A 20,932-nucleotide genomic window follows, 5' to 3' on the forward strand; every position below is an offset into this window, starting at 1 on the left:
TGTATCAGCTCTCTGTGAGTGATGAGGGGAGGAGGGAGGTCTCCTCTGAAACTGCCAATCTTGAGTGGGCCTAGTCCACGGAAATGAAACCTGACCAGGTTCCTGCTTGTGCAGAGGTTTTGGCCTCTGACTATCACTTCTTTCTTGCAAACTCAAGATGGATTTCAAAAAGTAAACAAAAAAATTCAGAATTTTTAGTTGATTTTTAGATGAGTACAATCAGGCTCCAATGCCTCCCAATACTGCCTGAAATAGAGTCCTACTTGCTTGACTTTGAAATTGATTCCCTTTCCAACCTATAGTTACTTTTAACTGTATGTTATGGAATTAGACCAGCACAATCTAGTAATTTGGTGGGTCAGAGGACACTTATACCTCCTCAAGTTCACATACTAGAAAATTCTCAGTGGAGATGGCTACCCCATCACTTGTTCAAGATTTTACAATAAAACAGAGTTGCCTTTGCTAATTTGCTAAAATGTTTCCCATTTCCTGACTGCCTTTAGTTTTCATTTGCAATTCTTTGCTCAGCATCTCACTGAAGAGTGGTAGTTCTAGGAGGCATCTGCATTCATGCTCTAAAAATGCCCGTGTCTTGCTTCCCCAAAGCATTCTTAATGATGAAAAAGATTCCATACCTGATTTGATTATGCTGTATATAATTTGAATGTGACATGACTACCATACATCTAGGAAAAACTTTCAAAGACCAACACCACCCAAACAATTGACTGACAGCTTTTGTAAGGGATGCAAAATAGTGTGTTTCCATTTTCCATTCTCTCTGGAGAGGCTTCATGTGAATACATGGATTAAATAAAATACTTTATGCAAATCATGCAGGGCAGTGCCTGGGGTAGTGTCTGGTCACTAAATAGTAGGTTCTTCTTCCTCCTTACAAGCCGTAAACACCTGTGTTGGGACTCACTGGTGTCTACTTTGGCCAATAGGCGGAACAAGGTCGTGCTACACAGAGCTGCTTCTGTGTGATAAAAGGTTAGAGAAATCACTGCTACTTCATTTCATTTACCTTTTTTTTGGCCATTTCCTTCTTACACTGGACTTGTATCTGCTCGTCAGAGTGGTGGAAAATTGCTCAGAAAGATATGAGGGTGTGTACTTCCTTCTTCACTGGCCCATGGTTTCTGAGAACTGGCCTCATCCCTGCAAATGGGGACTTGACCAGCTCCACCAGTGCCCTCCCTGCAAACAATCTTGCCTTGACCCTGGGGCTTATTGAAGACTTAAGTTGCTGGAGGAAGGACAAGGGGAGCTTGTCACTGCAGGCCCTTCTCCAGCAAGGGGCTGGGAAGAGGCCAAATTGCCGGCAGGCTCCTGTATTGACAAGTTGCAGCATCCTTGACGGCAGCCAAGACATAAAAATGGGAATTTGTGTTTGCATCTGGAATTTCTGAGCTTTGAATTCTTGGACCTCTTGAGAGGATTCTCAATAAGAGAAACCAGGACACACACAGAAATATCCACATCCATATTAGTCTCTTTGTTAGACCCTAGGTCAGCAGGTGAAGACCGCCAGCTAGCAGGATGATTGTACTGGGAATAGAATGAGCCTGAGTGCTGTGTCCCAGGGCCGGGGTGGGGAGCAGCAGATGTGGGATGCTGCAGGCGCTAGAGGGAGGAGAATGTCCTCGTCCTGTAGTGAGTACTGAGTCACCCCAGGAACATCTAGAGTTCCACTACGTGATGACTCAAGATGACTCTTGTGGACTCTTCAGGGGATCTGATCACCATTTATAATACGGTTTCCAAGGGAAAACCAAGTGTAAGTTATAAGCAACTGACTTAAATTGCGCTTTTGGGACACTGCCATCTGTCGGTGGGAGGCACCTGGGCTGCCCTCTGAGCAGTGCCCGAAATCTTGGCAGGGTTACAAGCCACCCTGTGCCTCTCTTTGGGCAGGAAGCTACATGTGGTATTTGTTGAATGATGCCAGAAGCCCATTGATCCAATATATTGCCCCCACTTGCCTGTTCTGCTACTGGAAGTTTCCCTGTGAAGATCACGGGGTTTCTATGATGAGAAGGAAGCCATTTTGGGAACCCTTTGTATAACTGGTTGTGTTAAGGCATAATGTAAGTATGAGAGTAGATAAATGCCTTAGTTGATATTTAGCAAAGATTACTCTGTTTGATTATCAATTTGGGATCCCTAGATAAGTTCTGTAATGTAGTTATTTTCAAATTCTTTGCTACCCGCAGAAGAAAATATATTTTACATCACAATCTACAACATACACATACATGCCCACTGTATGTCATCCAATCTAAGACTCTTTCGGTTGTCAGAGGCACCATGATTTTAGGTACCACTAAAAAAAAAGTGATGCCAATTCAGTTATGCCCTTCCATCGATTATAAAGGTCATCATCGTGAGTTCACAGAAATTAAATGTAAAAAGGGTGCTTCCTAGAATCAATGAAATATTATGTATATCATATATGCATATATATATATATATTACTGAAACTAAAGCTTCATAAACCTTTTCTGTGTACAGTGTGTTAATACGTATTGACTGTTTTTTTAACCTATCCTGATCTAATGTATTTTATTAAAAATCAAGCTGGTCCCAGTAAATTTGCTCAACAGCACACATGTGTTGTGTTTTGGGGTGTGGAACCCAACATGGGGCTTGAACTCACAACCCTGAGATCAAGACCTAGCTGAGATCAAGAATTGGGCGCTCCATCGACTGAGCCTCCCAGGCGCCCCGTACCTGTGTATTTTATTTATTCATTTATTTTTTTTATATATATATATAGAGAGAGAGAGAGCAGCAGCAGAGGGAGAGGGAGAAGCAGGCTTCCCGCTGAGCAGGGCGCCTGATGCGGGACTCGATCCCAGGACCCCGGGATCATGACCTGAGCCGAAGGCAGACGCTTAACCGACTGAGCCACCCAGGCACCCACATATGTGTTTTAAAACTGAGCTATGGTATTGTTTTGAAATAAGGAATTGGAGGTGATTATGCCGAGACCAATTTCTTATTCCAAACCAGATGTCATGCCACACGTTGTGGCCATTCATTTCATTCAGATGTGAATAGATGGTCTACTGTTTAAGTCAGAACTCTTTTTTTTTTTTTAAGATTTTATTTTATTTATTTGAAACAGTGAGAGTGAGAGAGAGAGCACAAGAGGGGTTAGGGTCAGAGGGAGGAGCAGACTCCCCACCGAGCAGGGAGCCCGATGTGGGACTCGATCCCGGGAGTCCGGGATCATGAACTGAGCTGAAGGCAGTCGCTTAACCAAGTGAGCCACCCAGGCGCCCCTAAGTCAGAACTTTTGATGGCAAGTAACAGAAACCCATCTTGACCTAGCCATGGCCAAAGGGAGATTTTGTTTTATGTAAAGGCAGGGGTATGCTGGTGGGCCCAAGAACACCAGAGCCAAGGACTCAAATACTCATATACCGTGGGATCTCTCTTTATCTCCCGCGTTCTCTGTTTTGTCTCTGCTTTTCTCTGGTGACTTCATTCTCGTGGATTGGCATTTTCTTTGAGACCTAACCTTTGTCATTGGCAACTATAGGGCTCTTATCTTCCTTTTTTTTTTTTTTTTTTTTTTTTTTTTACCACCAGAGGCAAATCCTCTGGAGGATCTGATTGTCCCTGTGGTCAGGGGCGAGGATAAAGCCATCTCCACTAGAACCACATGGGTGGCATGGAGAATATGCAGTTCTCCAAAAGGAGGCGTCTTGTTTCACATAGAAGAACACAGTAGATGCCCCTCACACCTAGACAGCGGGTAGCACCGGGCATTTGTGTCCTCAGGCTTAGACTCTCCCAGCAAGTATTGTGCAAGGCCTGCAGATTATTATTTTGAAAACCAGAATGGCTCTCAGCTCAGCTCCACCTTCTTTTTTTTCCCCCAGAGCCCACAGCTCCCGTGAAGAGAGTAGTAACTGACAGCAGCTACTGTGTGACTGTCAGTTCAAGGGCACTGCATAGAACCTGCGTGCTTGCAAAATCAAGGAAAATCAACCATTCTGCCTCCTGTCACGGGTGAACCTGGCTAAATAAATCATGCCTGAAGGCTTCAAGTTGAGTCCAGCTTTTCATCCTTGGGTGCTGGCGCTCCATCCTCTGCCAGGGAACCAGAGAATGTTGCAGAAGGACAAAGCCTCAGGTTTTAGCCGAGCAGGCTGCAACCTGTCACTTGTAGACATTCTCACGAGGTTCAAGTGAGGGCTGTTTCCCGGAAGTGTCTTTCCTCAGTCTCTTCTCTCCCTCCATCTCTCTCTCTATCTGCCATTTGATCTGTATTAAAATATCATTAGCTGTGCATTTATTTATTTTTTTAATAATTTTTATTATGTTACGTTAGTCACCACTACACCAAAAACTAATGATTTATTTTTTTTTAAGATTTTATTTATTTGAGAGAGAGAGCGGGGAGGGGAGGGGCAGAGGGAGAGGGAGAGAGAGTCTCAAGCAGACTCCTCACTGAGCGTTAGCACTGAGCGTTAGGCCCGATCCCAGGACCCTGAGATCACGACCTGAGCAGAAACCAAGAGTTGGCCGCCCAACCCGACTGCACCACCCGGGCACCCCGTCATTAGCTGTGCATTTAAAGGCTTGCTGCCTACCATTCTCAGTACACAGTGCTGCGATTTTATTTTATTTCCGTACTATCTTTCCTGAATCCTGTTATTCTCACTTTTGCCATGATGTGCCAGAATTTTGTAAATTATACCACTGGTTTAGTGCCCAGAATGATGTACCAGTTGCCACTTTATTTGGGCAGCTTTCTTGACTCTTAAATACAGTATCTGTTTCTGAAAGTACAGCCTTCACCAAGGGAGGTGGGTGTCTCATTGACACTGGCGGAGCAGCTCGAACAGAAGGCTTGAGGGGAAGAACCCTTCTGAGGGCCTCTTGGTGGAGGGGTACTTTGGTTAGTTTCACTGGGGCAGGAAGGGGAAATGAAACCCCACCATATTCCTCGAGGAGTTTGATGTTTAGCTGGGAAGACAGACTAGAACCACATGGGTGGCATGGGGACACGCATCCGAAATGACTTCAGCAAATCCAAAGCAATATAAGACCAGTCCTAATTGAAAGCTGTGAACAGAGCATATCAACGTGAAGAAAATTTAAAGTAGAGATGAGAGGGGCGCCTGGGTGGCTCAGTCGTTAAGCGTCTGGCTTCAGCTCGGGTCGTGATCCCAGGGTCCTGGGATCGAGCCCCGCATCTGGCTCCCTGCTCGGTGGGGAGCCTGCCTCTCCCTCTGCCACTCCCCCTGCTCGTGTTCCCTCTCTCGCTGTGTCTCTCTCTCTCTCTCTCAAATAAATAAAATCTTAAAAAAATAATAAAGTAAAGATTAGAAAAGGCAAACTAGAGGAACCAGGCTTTGAAATAGCGTTGAAAACAGGCAAGGGACTAAGAAGGAGGGGAAGGGCCTTTTCAGGTTGGCTGCACGAAGAAGGCATGAAGACAGACCAGCGGTTGTGAAATTGGACAAGATTTATGGTCAGAAGAGTTCAGTCCTTCTTCCTCTTACCATTCATATTCGCTTCATTCCCGGAGCCCAGAGCACCGTCGCGAGCAAGGTAGCAAAGGGCCGCTGTCCTCCCAGCTTTCCGTTCTAGTCCCCGGGTCGTCACTACCTCCTGGGGTGGCACCGAGGACTTAAAGAAAGGCAATGACCATGAGAGAGGCTGGCGAAGTTTGGTGCTGCACCCTGCTAATTGTTTACGACTAGTTGGAGGGGGAGGAGGAGGGCAAGTTGATTTGCTTGACTACAGTGATCCCAACTCCAGGTTGAAGGTGGGGATGTTGGGAGAGAACATAATTCGGAAAACATGTAGTGCACTCTATGGTCGCTCCCTTTTATAGATGAGCAAACTGAGGCTCAGGAAAGGAAAGTGGCTTCCCTAGTCGAGAACATACAGTTCGTAGAGGAGCTGGAACTTCATCCCAGGGCTCTTCCAGTTGCGTCCTGCCAGCCAGGATGGCCATGGGTGGTTGAAGAAACTCAGGACCTGCTTGCCTTTTCGTGGGATAGGACATCCGTGTCCTGAACAAATCAGGGGCAAGAGAAGGCTTCCGTCACTGCTCTTGGAAGCCTTTCTTAGATCGATGCCTTCATTTGGAGGGGAGAAACAAAGAATTAACAAGACAAGGCCGTTACCTGTGGGTTTTCAAAATATTCAGAATCACTGTTTTCCCAATTATTTTGACTAAGACCCATAAGAAGACATATATTCTACCGTGGCCTGTTGTTAGGGTGAGTGTATTATTTATTGTCCACTTTTGAGTGTGAAAAGGAGTGCTGTTGATAATGCTGGGACAACAGACACAAAATGGGACTGTCTCTTGCAACCTGGGGACATCCTACCACATACACACCCACATAATTGAAACAAAGTTGCGCAAAGTAGTATTCATCTATAATATATGTAACAAAGCGTGGTATTTTCTTTTTTAAAATTGAAGTATAGTTGACATACAGCATTACATTAGTCTTGAGTGCAGGACTTGGTGATTAGACGAGTCTATACATGATGCTGTGCTCACCACAAAGGTAACTACCATCTGTCACCATACGATGTTATTACAATACCACTGACCTGTCATCCCTACGACATGTTGACCCCATAACTGGAAGCCTATGCCTCCCACTTCTCTTTGCCCATTTTGCCCACCCGCCCCCAGCCCCGGCAACCATCAGTTTATTCTGTTTATGGGTCTGTTTCTGCTTTTTGTTTGTTTTATTTTTTAGATTGCACATACGAGTGAGATCATATGGTATTTGTCTCTCTCTGTCTGACTTATCTCACTTAGTGTAATACTCTCTAGGTCCATCCATGTTGTTGCAAATGGCAAGACCTCATGCTTCTTTATGGCAGAGTGGAATATTACTCTGTAATATATAATTACATATATAACATGTATGTATATGTACCCCATCTTCTTTAGCCATTATCTATCCATGGACACTTGCAGACCCTGACATTTTCAATTCTCTTCTGTTTCCCTACAAAAGTACCATATGACCCATTAAATTGGGTTAAAAGTTTGAAACACACAACTCTAGTTGATTGTTGGCACATGTGAGGGGCTTGGGATAGTGATGGAGAAAGAAAAAGAGGGGGACGTATGGTGAAGTGAATGTCTGAGATGTGCTGGGAACTTGTCCCATCTGAACATTTTGGTAAATGTGCTCCCCCAAATACTGGTAATAAACATTTCCTTCCATCTATTCCCCATGATTAGCAAAAGGTTTAGATCGATCTTTCTGGATCCACGTGTTCCACTTGGAAAAGTCTCTTCTTGGTGTACTTGCCCCCCCCCACCCCTTTTCTTAGCTTTGGCCTTTCATCTTTTGGCCTGCCACTGATGTAGAGGAGTAAGGCTTCCAAGGAAGTGTGGCTCATTTATAGTTTCTGGCCCTCGGCATATTTTTTCTGGGCCTGCATCTTGAAGTTGAAGCTGATGCTCTTGTAAAGCTAAAGTGTCGTCTCCGCTGGACTCCTTTAAACACACACACTTATACACAATTCCTGGACATCTCTCGTCTGTCTCAAAACTTTGCCAAGACCTAACAGAGCAGGTCTTGCCTGCCAGTCATGCATGTAGGACTCAATCCTGAGCTTCCTCAGTGGCCTCCCATATATTAAGAAACCTTTGTAAATTTACCCATGGAGGAGAGAAGGGTTACCACTCTCCGCTTTGTCTCCCCTTCCTCAGGGTTCCCCAAAATGTTTGAACACTCATATGTGTTACCAAGAGCCACAAAATGAGAGACTCAGGAGTAATACTTCACAGCAATAAAATAACTTTCTGTAGGTTCTCACTTTGTAAAGATCTTGAGATTATGAAGGCATATAGGGAACCACCGAGATTTTCCTGCCTCAAAGGATAAGCTATGGTAATATATTGGACCTGAAAGTCACTTTTTCCCAAAGCAAATTTTGTCATCTGATCATCTGAATCCATAGGCTAAATTTGACAATAGTTTATTTTACTAGAGAGGATTGAGTACGTGGCTTTTCCTGGTGGTTATTGAAAAAACTGTGTGTACACACACACACACACACACACACACACACACACACACACACACACACACACACACACCATACAAGATGTTTAGATGGAAGAATTTGAAAACACACAGAGAAAACTTCGGTAGCACTGAGATTCCTGACGATGCTTAATGCATTAAAAAAATTCTTGAAAAACCTATCAGGCCAGATATAAGTTTGTCACATTTTAATATTTTTACCAGAAGCTCATTTACGTGCACAGCGGCTCAGGGCAGTAGAAGCCTAAAATATATACACACGGAATTAAATAGAAAACGTGATTATGAACCATCCAATGAGAAGCCTCTAAAACAAACCAAGGATGGTAGTAATTATTTTATTTTAATATGGTATTTTAAAAACATATACATATGCCATTTAACATTTCCAATAACCCTATGAGGCATGGCCAATTGGGGTATTTGAGTTTTAGGGAGATTCAATGGCTGTCTTAACTTGGTTCCCTGGAAGCTGAGCCTGTGGCTTGTTGACGGACTGCTCTCACGGAAAACCTGTAAGTGAGGGAGGGGAGCAAAAAAGAGCCAAGCAAGGATCCGGTCTCAGGTAAAATCTAGCACCACAAGATGCTCAAACACATGTATTCCGCAGGATTGTACTCCCTCCTCCATCATTTAAAAAAAATGAGATTAAATTGGGGGCACAAAGTAGTCACTATTCTATAAAAATTCTGAAACCTAGCTGCCCAAATTTTGGTAGTTACTTGGTCATGCCTCCCAGTCTAGAAATAATTCTTTTTTTTTTTTTAAAGATTTTATTTATTTATTTGATGGAGAGAGAGCACACAAGCGGGGGAGCAGCAGAGGGAGAAGGAGAAGCTGGCTCCCCACCAAGCAGGGAGCTTGATGTGGGGCTCCATCCCAGCATGACCTGACCCGCAGGCAGACACTCAACTGACTGAGCCACCCAGGTGTCCCTGAAAGGGATTCTTTATGGTTTTCGACCCTCTGGGCTCTTGATTCCACCCTCTGGGCTCTTAATTCCACCCTCTGAGCATGCTTTCTTTTTTCATGAAAGGTCACACCTATTGATAGCTAAGCAGTCCCGTGAGCCTGCTTCCTGACGGGAGAATTCTGAAAGTCCAAAGACCTCCCCTCATTCTGTAATGTTTCTGTCCCCTCAGTCATGCCAGGGATATTTCTGTATGTATAACTTATTAAGAACACTGTGGGTCTCCTGTGAATCTTCTTGGAGTTCACTCCACTGGACAAAAGCCATATACCCACAAGTTTTATAGATACAGACTCTTTTTCTGTTTGGTGGAGAGGATCTATGAGACACATCCTTCATCTCTTTCAGGGGCCTATTGTATGATTAAAGGGATTCTGAGTCACCATCTTGATTTAAGGAAGGATTTGACAGTCATATCTTTGGCTTCATCTATAGACTATGTTTTCCTGGCAATGCCCTGGATTTGATCTTTGTTCATAAGCCATCTAAATGTCCTTTACACTTTATTGTGGCTGCAGTGTAACCCCTTTGGCAAATCATTTGCTAGCACTAAATCATCTGACTCCCACAAATAAATACCCTATGGCTTCCAATAGTACAAAATACCTTTTTCTGGGGCACCTGGGTGGCTCAGTCGGTTAAACATCCAGTTCTTGGTTTTGGCTCAGGTCATGATCTCAGGGTCATGAGATTGAGCCTTGCGTCTGGCTCCATGCCCAGTGTGGAGATTCAGATTCTCTCTCTCCCTCTCCTTCTGCCCCTCCCCGCCCCCAAAAATAAAATAAAATAAAATAAGTTAAAAAATACCTTTTTCTAAACATCCAGATCTCTCCAGGGTTGTCACTTTTCAAATTCATGTACTAAAGCTGTACCGAGTAGGATAAACCATTGCAGACACATAAGCATAAGGACATATGATTTATGTGTCATAAGAAACTTAAGGGAATTTCTCTCTTTCCTTCCTACATTTGTTGACTACCAAGTCTGAATCATATACTAGGTAGACAAGACATATTAGACATGGTTCTCACCACTGAGCTATTTAGAGACATAATTTATCGTCGTAGTTTTCTTTTTAAGTCTAGACCTATGCTGTCTAATATGGTAGCTACTAGCCACATGTGGCTATTAAAATTAAAATGAAATGAAATAAAAGCACTCTGTTGCCCAGTTGTACTAGCCATATATTTCAAGTGCTTAATTGACCACTTATGGCTAGGGGCTACCCTGTTGGACCGCAGAGATATAAAATATTCCCATCATTTCAGAAAGCTTCCTTCAACATCAAAATCTAGGGGAAAAACAGTAAGGTCTAATAAAGGTAAGCATTTATCTCTGTTTTAAATATATTTGTCTCTCCTCTTCCATACTAAAATTAGTCAAATATCAAGGAGATACTGCATGTTTCTTCAGTAAACATTTTTTTTTATAAAGGACCTTTCTGTTTTTTTTAAGATTTTATTTATTTGTCAGAGAGAGAGAGAGAGAGAGAGCGAGAGAGAGCGAGAGCATAGCAGGGAGAATGGCAGGCAGAGGGAGAAACAGGCTCCCCTCTGAGTGAGGAGCCCCATGTGGGACTCCATCCCAGGACCCTGGAATCATGACCTGAGCCAAAGGCAGACGCTTAACTGACTGAACCACCCAGGTGTCCCTTCAGTAAACATTCCAACATGCTTTAAAATAAAGAATGTTGGCTAATTGAACATAATAATAAAAAATTTTAAAAAAAGAATGCTATAAAACTGTGGTTCTTAATACTTTTTGGATCACAGACTCTTATTAAAGTTTTATTTTTACTGAAAATAAAAAGTGTATTTATGTACCAAAAGGTACATGGACTCCCCACACAAAGCCTTTCCGTTGATCCTCTAGGAGGCCAGGGACTCAGACTAACAATCTCTACTGTAAAGAGAATTTTATTTTGCTATTGACTTTCAGTATAAAATTAATGATGCAGTTTGCTATTTAATATGATGACTCTTGATAATAAAAAGAGTATATTTAGAATAATGATGATGAAGGGAAAAACAGAAATTTCCTACAAAACATTAAGAACGCAGCGCTGTCTTCAAAATAACTGAAAAATAAACCCAACCCTTTGAGCTAAAAATATAACACAGAACCAGCAAATCTGTCAATTCGGATCATGTATCACAATCAATAAAGAAATACAGTTTTAGCAAATTGGCCACATTTTCATTAGTCTCAAATGCTCCCCCCACCCCAACATGAGAAAACGTTTAGGGTGATGGAAGGAGCATTCTACTAGCTGTCTAAAATCTAAGTTCCTGATGTAATTCTAATACATATAATAGATACTTCTTAAGAGTGATTTGGTGCCTCAATGATACATGGACATTCAGAATGATAGGGTGGGATGCAGTCGACCAGAAGACCCTTATTTGAACTTTGGGGGAGAGGAGTGGCTGTTTCTTTGGAAATCTGTTGAAGTAGATGAAGTTTCTGCAAGGAGAGCAGAATTATAAATGGAATTGGCTCCAGGTATGGCTGAGGGACAGAATCCTTCATGGCACCGAGTTTCTGATTTCTGAGCCAATGTAGAATTTGTATTTGTGTGGAAGAAGCACTGAAGCATTCTTTCCAAAGAGTGGTAATCTGAACCATATGAGGACTGATTAATGGTTGTCATAATAAAACCTCAGTTATCCAGAATTCTAAAGGGATAGACTTTCATAAATCAAGAAGAATGTGTTAGGGAACCTTCCTCTGTCCTCCCCCACCCCACCCCCCCCTTTTTCTTCTTTTCTTTCTCTTCACTGTAACCCTGTGGAACATCCCCAGTACGTCTGAATCTCTTTTACTGCTTATTAAACTTTAGTAAGTAAAATCTGCTGAACGAAAGTTAGTCTTTGGTCTTATGGCATCCTTCAGTAGGTCCATTTTGTAGACTGGTTATTTTTTATAGAAGCTGATGTGTGAGTTTAGGCTGAATATAAACTGGACACTTTCAGAGAGGGATGGCTAATACCCATTTAGTTCTTTTCCCTTCTTTTATCCCCTGTCAGTAATAGGCAGTAAATTTCCCATTCATTTGTGTATCGGTTTGGATACATTCAGTTACAAGTAATAAACAATGCTGTTCACCGAAGCTTAAATCAAAGGGACATTTATTGTTGACCTAACAAGAAGTCTGGAGGTAAGATGTCTGAGCTTGATTTAGTGGCCCAATAAAGTATACCACAGACCCCACATTCTTGTTATCCTTCCACTGTACCGTCCTCAGCTGAAAATTTTTATAAGTCCCAACATCTTATCTCATGGTTGCAAAAGGGTTGCCATGGCTTCGGGCATTCACCCTTACACAATAGTTTCCAAAGCAGGGAGCGAGGAAAGAGGGCAAAAGAGTTTTCTCCTTGAGCAGTTCTCTCTTTTATCAGGGAGAAAATCTTTCCCCTATTCCCCATCCCCCCAAATCGGACTTCTTCTTACTTGTCATTGGCCAATCCCGGGTTTCGTGCCTACCCCGGCAATAGTCATTGGCAGAGGGTGATTTCTTTTTTTTTTTTTTTAAAGATTTTATTTATTTATTTGAGAGAGAGAGAATGAGAGACAGAGAGCACGAGAGGGAAGAGGGTCAGAGGGAGAAGCAGACTCCCCGCTGAGCAGGGAGCCCAATGCGGGACTCGATCCCGGGACTCCAGGATCATGACCTGAGCCGAAGGCAGTCGCTTAACCAACTGAGCCACCCAGGCGCCCCGGCAGAGGGTGATTTCTGACTTAAAGTCATCGTTGTCCATCTCCTGGGGAAAGGCACATTGCTGCCAAACACAACCTGGGGGTCTTTAGCAAGAAAAAAGAGGAGAATGGCTGCCAGGCCAGAGATCAGCAGCTTTTGGTGCACCCAGATTGGTCTTGCTTTTGGGGGGCCCACTCTTCCCGGGAATACTTGTTCTTGTACCCTGAGACGGTCATTTCCTGTTGGCCTGTCAGTGCTAGGGAGAGCCATACTAGTGGGTTGGGAATCTAAGCGGGGCTGAGTGGACCAATGACCGTGAGCTGCTGCTACTCAAGTTGCTCATCAGGGTAACCTCTGCCAGGATTCTGAATTGAGGTACTCTGCAATGTCTGCCTTGCAGTCTCTGACTTAAGTAAAAGCGGTAGTGAGAATGTTTGTGTCTCCTTCTGCCTCATTATAAAGACTCTCGTCAGGGTGTAACCTGTTGGTTTCTTCTCTTTGGGCAAACATCTAACGCTTTTCAAATGACACTTGAGTTGAACTCGTGGTCTTGACTTGAGCTAGTGGTTTAACAGACAGAGTTTACCCCTGACACCCCGGGAGGCAACGAGCAGGGTCAGAGCTCACGGTGGGAACTATGTGTGCGCAAGTGAGGGGGAGGTGGAGGAAACTCACAAAGCAGAGAATAGAAGCCCAGCTTCTGTCAGCTGGTCCTGCACTTGCTTGTGTGGCAGTCCTTTTAGATGTGTATCAAGGCTTTGGGATGTGAAGACTTGCAATGGTGTGGGATGAACCAGAGATATTAAATACCATGGTCCGCCATGTCTAGTCTTTCACGATTGTTCAGTACGTTTTTGTTGGAAATTTTAAAGTAATGACAGGCTCAATGGAGAAAACCAGAAAAGCAGAGAAAAAAGGGGAAATTTTCACCCATGAGTTCTGCTCGAGCATGGAGGTTTCTGGTATGTTCTTCCAGCCATCTTCCCCATTTCTTTCCTTTTCTCCCTCCTTTCCTCTCTTCCCTTTTTATTTTTTATTTTTTAAGGATTTTATTTACTTATCTGACACAGAGAGAGAGACAGCGAGAGCAGGAATACAAGCAGGGGCAGAGGGAGAGGGAGAAGCAGGCTTCCCGCTGAGCAGGGAGCCCGATGCGGGACTCGATCCCAGGACCCCAAGATCATGACCTGAGCCGAAGGCAGATGCTTAACGACTGAGCCACCCAGGTGCCCCAGTAATTCTGTATTCTGTGGGTGGCAAATATTTTCTCCCAGCCTGGTGCTTGTCTTTAAATGTTGTTTATGTGTCTCTTATTGCACAGAAGTTTTACATTTTAGTGTGGTGAAGTATAGCAATATTTTCCTTTATAGGTTATGGTTTGTACGTTTAATTTAATAGTCTTTCCCTACCTCATGATCATGCAGACATTCTGCGTTTTTCCCCAAATTTTTGGCTTTTAAATGTAAGCTCTGGAAATGGTTTTTTGGTATGGTGTGAGATAGGACTCTTATTTTTTTTCTGTATATGCATATCCATTTAATCCTAGCGTATTTATTGACCGTTTCCCCCACTGATTAGGAATCCTACCTTATTGTATTCCAAACTTGACATACGTGTGTTAGTATTATAATATTATATATATGTGTGTAGTTTTATACTTCATTCTGTATATAGTTTACAGTATCTGCTTTTCTGCGTAGCTGTTTTTTTTTTTTAAGATTTTATTTATTTTTACTTGAGAGAGAGCGTGAGAGAGAGCATAAGTCGGGCAGGGGAGAGGAAGAGGGAGAAGCAGGTTCCCCGCTGAGCAGGGAGCCCGATGCGGGACTCGATCCCAGGACCCTGGGATCATGACCCGAGCCAAAGGCAGACGCCTAACCGACTGAGCACCCAGGCGCCCCTGCGTAGCTGTATTTCATACACATTTCCCTATTCCAAACTTGATTAGTGGTTATATAATAGCTTGTTGATAGAGGATAACTTGTTTGCTCATTCCCCTGTGGTCAGATGTTAAATTTTCTCTATAATAAATAATATGTGACAAAGGTGTCTTAGAATGCTGATGTACCAGCAGAATGGGGCTGTGCACCCCAGGTGCACCTGCCTCTCTACTAGGTCCCTTCCTTTCTCTATGGAGGGTAACCCCCCTTGCAATTACACATCTTGAGTTATTGTTCCATGAGCGAGTGTTGTGGTCATGGAGATGCCCCGACCAGATCTTCCTTCAAGGAAGGACCAGTGGTCTCCACTGGAGGCAGTCCTGGTCTCGGCCAGTCATCAGCTTTCAGCCCCTTCAGAAACTGCCACTGCTGTCAGGAGTGTGTGGCCCATGTTCACGTCCTTCCAACATGGGCCCTATCCAGTGGCTGATCGAGGCAGGGATATAAAGCCTCAGCATTTCCGCCCAACCCAAGAGGCTGTCATTGGGCTGTCATCAAAGCTCGACTTCTCCCTCTGTCCAAACCTGCTTCCTTCTTATCCCTTTCACAGGTGTTGATGATCCCTAATAAACCTCCTGTGCCCTGAACTCCATTCCCAAAGGTACTTCCCAAAGAACCCAACCTGTGACAGTTGTCTGCTTTGAACCAGGAATAAGTCCAGAGCCTGTTACTGCCTAGGTAGATTGTATGGAGGCCAGGATGACTCGGGGGAAGAGGGAAGCGCTCTTAATATGAACTAGATCTCTTGACACTTATTAGGAGATAGGCCACAAGGAGATGAAGAATCCAGCAGTTCTTAGAGAATTCCAGTTCAGCTCTGAACGTGGAGAGAAATGGGGGCAGGGTGGGAGGGGAGGGACAGCAGATTCTGAAACACTTCTAATATATTCAGAATGTTTTCTAGGAACTAAGATTCTTTGAGTTACATGCATAATAAAGTTTATTTTCCATTGTGAAAGTAATACATGTTTATAGTAGAAAATTTAAATAAGAAAGAAGAAAAACATCCAATTATCATAGGCTCTTCGATGCATTGTTTATTTTGAATTTGATTGTTTTACATTGTTATAAATCACACCATTTGTATAATTTTGCTATAACACATTGTTTACTTAATGTTATAACATAAGCTTTTCCCACACTATTGTATCTTTTTATAAACATTATTTTTAATGGCTACATTACATTACAATCCAATGAATCCAACGAACGTACTATGGTTTATTTAACCATAGGATTGACTATTTGGTCTGTTTGTAGTCTTCTGCTATTATAAGTGACATCGCAAAGAAGTCTTTATGTGTAGAAATTTTTTCCGATATTTAATATTCTTTCCTTGGGATAGATTCCCAGAAGTGGAATGACTGGATAACGGGGTTTAAATGGGGTTTAAACTTTTGATTCATGTTCCTAGATTGCTTTCCCGGAGGGTTATACTGGTTTTCTTGTTCACTTTTTGATATTGAGGAAGGAACAGTTTGTGTAACTTTGTACCTGTCCGGGCAGCCAGAGAGCAAGTAAAGAATCCCAGAGCAAAGGAGAACTTGGAACTGGGCTTCTCTTTTGGGGAGTCGGGGCCTTTTTCAAATGGACATGGTCCAGCCTTCATCAGCTTCCAGCTTTGAATTTCCATTCTATCTCTCATCCAGAATACATGTGGATGAAAAAGTGCTCAACATCGCTCGGCATCAGGGAAATCCAAATCAAAACCTCAATGAGATACCACCTCACACCCGTCAGAATGGCTAAAATTAACAAGTCAGGGAACGACAGATGTTGGCGGGGATGTGGAGAAAGGGGAACCCTCCTACACTGTTGGTGGGAATGCAAGCTGGTGCAACCCCTCTGGAAAACAGTATGGAGGTTCCTCAAACAGTTGAAATTAGAGCTACCATTCGATCCAGCAATTGCATTACTGGGTATTTACCCCAAAGATACAAATGTAGGGACCCGAAGGGGTACGTGCACCCCGATGTTTATAGCAGCAATGTCCACAATAGCCAAACTGTGGAAAGAGCCAAGATGTCCATCGACAGATGAATGGATAAAGAAGATGTGGTATATATACACAATGGAATATTATGCAGCCATCAAAAGGAATGAGATCTTGCCATTTGCAACGACGTGGATGGAACTGGAGGGTGTTATGCTGAGTGAAATAAGTCAATCAGAGAAAGACATGTATCATATGACCTCACTGATATGAGGAATTCTTAATCTCAGGAACAAACTGAGGGTTGCTGGAGTGGTGGGGGGTGGGAGGGATGGGGTGGCTGGGTGATAGACATTGGGGAAGATATGTGCTACGGTGAGCGCTGTGAATTGTGTAAGACTGTTGAATCACAGATCTGTACTTCTGAAACAAATAACGCAACATATTTAAAAAAAAAAAAAGAAAAAGAAGATAGCAGGAGAGGAAGAATGAAGGGGAGTAAGTCAGAGGGGGAGACGAACCAGGAGAGATGATGGACTCTGAAAAACAAACTGAGGGTTCTAGAGGGGAAGAGGGTAGGGGGATGGGTTAGCCTGGTGATGGGTATTAAAGAGGGCACATTCTGCATGGAGCACTGGGTGTTATGAACAAACAATGAATCATGGAACACTACACCAAAACAAATTATGTAATATATGGTGATTAACATAACAATAAAAAAATTTAAAAAAAAAAATACATGTGGAGCAGGGACCATCACTCCTTCACTTATCCTGTATGGGGATTTGAAAAACCTCATAATAGAGAGGGTTCTTGTCCTTGTCTGTAACGCTTGCAGGTCCCTATAGGTAAACATGTGACCAAGATGGTGCCAACGTCATGGTCAGTGATCAGACCAGGAAGTCTAGAGGGAAAGATATGATATGTAAATTTAAGCCTCCAGTTTTGAAGTTTGGGCCCTGGTACTACTTTAAAGACGAAGAATCTACCACTTACTGGAATCTAATATTTAATATTCTAAAAATGATTCAGTTCCAACTTCCAAATGAGTTTAAATTTTAAAAATAAATACAGACTTTCTCTCTGGAGCTGTGGTTTTCAAGGGTAGCAAGACTCATTAAGAAACTTTACTTGAGCGATGCCTTGGTCGGAGGCTCTAAATAAACATCCAGATTGTTGCTTTCGGCCCTCGTTCCCTACAGATACATCAAAGTAGCTTTGTAGTCCTTTTGTCATTAAGATAAGACATTTGATTTGCCTCCTTAGCCTCCACCCAAATTCATTTCACAGGACAGACTGATTTTCAGGTACCACAAATACTCAGTTAGGCTGAGTTTTCTTTGACTGCTGGAGAAACCGTAGGCCATGTCTGAGTCACACACATTTTACTGCGTCTCCCCTGGCGTGAGATTCATAGACACATTGGTGTCTTCCCAGAATGCAGTGGACTTACTGTCCTGAGTCCAGAATTTCAGTTGGCACATGGTGACGCCAAAAATCAGTTGGAGGTGCATTTTGATTGGCTCTGGCAATCTCAGCCCAGCCAGGTTCCCTCTGCGAGGTCCCCTATCCCTTCATGAATGGCCACAGAAGCTTTCACTCTCGGCTCTGCGTTCTAATTGCCCCTCTTGCATGGACTGTGCCAAAGCAATGCTTCGAAATATTCGTCCATATCAGTTGGCTTTCCTTGCTGCAGTTTCTGTTCTTTTTTATTGTAGGATCTGGAGACTCACCGCTAGAAGACGATGAAGTCGGGTATTCACACGCTAGATATAAAGGTGAACGCTTTGCTTGTGTGCTAACGAGGGACCTGCTGGTGCCAGGAGGCCTTTCTTTTTTGCCCTGCAAAGCAGACTATAATAAAGTGACCAGACAACCACCACATTAAAGTGCGAATTTACCTGTCCAGAAAAAAAAAAATACTGAAAATTGAATAAGCTTATGCTCCCGTTTAAAAAAAAAAAAAATGAAGAGAAAAAGAAAAAGCATTTGGAATTTTCTGAAGTGCTGTCCTTCAGCACCCCAGTGGTCATTTTATTCTCCTAAGTTTCTTTACTGTCCTTACCTCTGCAAAGCCAAGCTCTAGCTGATGAAAGTGAAAATCAAGCCATGAATTCTGCCTGATTCATGCATTACAGCCAAAATGGTCCAGAGTAAACCACCCAAAGTCAAATCTGGACCCCCGTGCTGCTAATGTACTGAGATGAATAGGGAATGAGAAAACTTGATTTTCATAAGCTCATTTCATTGTGCTCTTTCTGAGTCCAGCTTGGCTCCCAAAATGATTAAGTGTGTTGCCCACTGAAACTTTAATCTCATGATAAAGAACACCATCTCTACACATTTCCAGCCATCCACCCCCCCACCAGGTATAAAAAGCCTAATCAAGAAACTTCTGTGCAGGCTCAGGTAAGTATGTCCACAAATATTTCTACTGGTGAGTCATTTCTCTGAAGCTTAGGGAACCCTGGGAAAAAAGAAGGTAAATAGAGGTGATTTCTCTCTGAATCCTGGTTCCTTTTGCAGTGGAAGAGTAATTTGAAGAAAAATTGGTTAATAAAGTTCTGTTGTGGCACCTTAGCCAGGAAATTTGCCCACAATCTAGCAAGAGGATACTGCCCTGCTCTGTTGTGATATGTCTAAGCTGTGGGAGAATCAGGGTAGTACTGGTCAGCCTTTGGTTGCAGAGAGTCCTTCACTTGTTTTCCACAGAAGTGAACAATCTAATATAATGACTAGTTCCTGTGTCCAGGTGTATTTCCCACCATAGTTCACATTTTCTTACGATTCGTGAATGCAAATACTCATTTCTATAAACAACCTCTATATTAAGTGCCTCAGGAATTAACCAGTCAAGCAAAGGAGAAGCTTGTTAATTAGATGTTTGGGGTAAGGAGGTATTCTGATTCCTCACACTTCTTAATTAATTGAGGATTTTAAGAAAAGATTTTTATTTATTTACTTAGAGAGAGAGAGAGAGAGAGCATGAGCAGGGAGGAGGGGCATAGGGAGAAGGAGAAGCAGACTCCCTGCTGAGTAGGGAGCCCGATGTGGGGCTTGATCCTGGGACCCCGGGATCATGACCTGAGCCGTAGCAGACACTTAACCAACTGAGCCACCCAGGTGCCCTAATTGAGGGTTTAAAAATTTTTTTTTCTTTGAGTTCCTTGTTGAAAAATCTTCCTAAAACACATGCGTGCACATATGGCCCTTCACCTGTACAGTAGAAGTTGTCTGGTGCCTTTGGCTCATTGTTCCTAGTGTTCGTCCTCACCTCACAGCATTGCAGGCGTGGGAGGTAGACCAGATGGCTAAAATAAGTGCCTGTCCTAGAGCTTTAAGAATAAATCTGTCTTAGGAAATTGTTTTTATTGTCAGTTTTTTAAGTTGTTTTTTCGTTTTGTTTTGGGTGTATGTGTGTTTTTGTTTTTGTTTTGTTTTGTTTTTAGTAATCTTTACACCCAACCAGGGGCTCGAACTCACACCCTGAGATCAGAAGTCACACACTCTGCTGACTGAGCAAGCCAGGCGCCCCAGTTTTTGTTTTTGTTTTTGTTTTTTTTAAGTTTTAATACTTTAAACACAAACCATTGTTAACAGGGGGTTTAGCTCTAGCTCCTCAGGCTCCTGCACAGTGTCTGGCACAGAGCACGTACTCAATAAGTGTTCTTGAGTTTTAGAAAAGAAGAAAGTGAAATGTAATCAACATTTATTGTGGCCCCAGAATGTGGCAAGCATCACTTGTTGATTCTCTTGCATGGAATGCCATCATATGGTCACACTAACTGAGGGAAGGAGGAAGGCATGTGGAGATATATTGTTATTCTTCATGCACAGATGAAGGAACCACAGATTAGAGAGGGTAGGTGACTTGCCCAGAGTCACACAGCTAGCCAACATTGCATTAAGGTCTGAAATCCAGATGTTTTAACTCAACGTCCAGAGTTTGCTAGTGGTTCCTCACTAGTCTGCTATAAGACACTGTCTATCCCAGGAACTCCAGTTAACTGAGATGCTTACCATTTTGGCCTAGGGGGCTGACAAACCTTTCCTGAATAATCAAGTTAGATTTCTCCCGAAATAAACCCTGTCTTAATGGAAGCCACATAAGAGCTTTCTTCTGCTAAACCTCTGTGTTAAACGTTTTGCTTATTCACTTCAACTCATGGTGCTTTGGTGCACTTCCAATTCAAGTCACTCACTAGCATTTTAATTACTGTTACAGAAGGGCTGTTAAACCGTCAAAATATCTTCCATAGATTTCTCTTGGAAAGTAATCCAAAAGGAATTCCTTTTGCGAGTAAATGAAAACAAGATTTTTTCCCCACATGTTGACAATGGCAC

At 42.9% G+C, this 20,932-nt stretch overlaps 1 protein-coding gene across 1 annotated transcript in view; it reads left to right on the forward strand.

Moving 5' to 3' along the window:
- The window catches only part of SRPX (sushi repeat containing protein X-linked), a 118,547-nt gene that overhangs the window by 29,717 nt on the left and 67,898 nt on the right, over positions 1 to 20,932 (forward strand). Inside the window, exon 2 of the mRNA XM_028113502.2 lies at positions 18,307 to 18,366. Within this exon, the coding sequence (XP_027969303.1) occupies positions 18,307 to 18,366 (60 nt within the window). The remainder of the gene's footprint in view (positions 1 to 18,306; positions 18,367 to 20,932) is intronic.

The sequence above is a fragment of the Eumetopias jubatus genome, unplaced genomic scaffold (assembly GCF_037043125.1).
Source record: "Eumetopias jubatus isolate StellerSeaLion01/CBP00866 unplaced genomic scaffold, mEumJub1_p1.0 scaffold_11, whole genome shotgun sequence".
NCBI classification, from domain to species: Eukaryota; Metazoa; Chordata; class Mammalia; order Carnivora; family Otariidae; genus Eumetopias; species Eumetopias jubatus.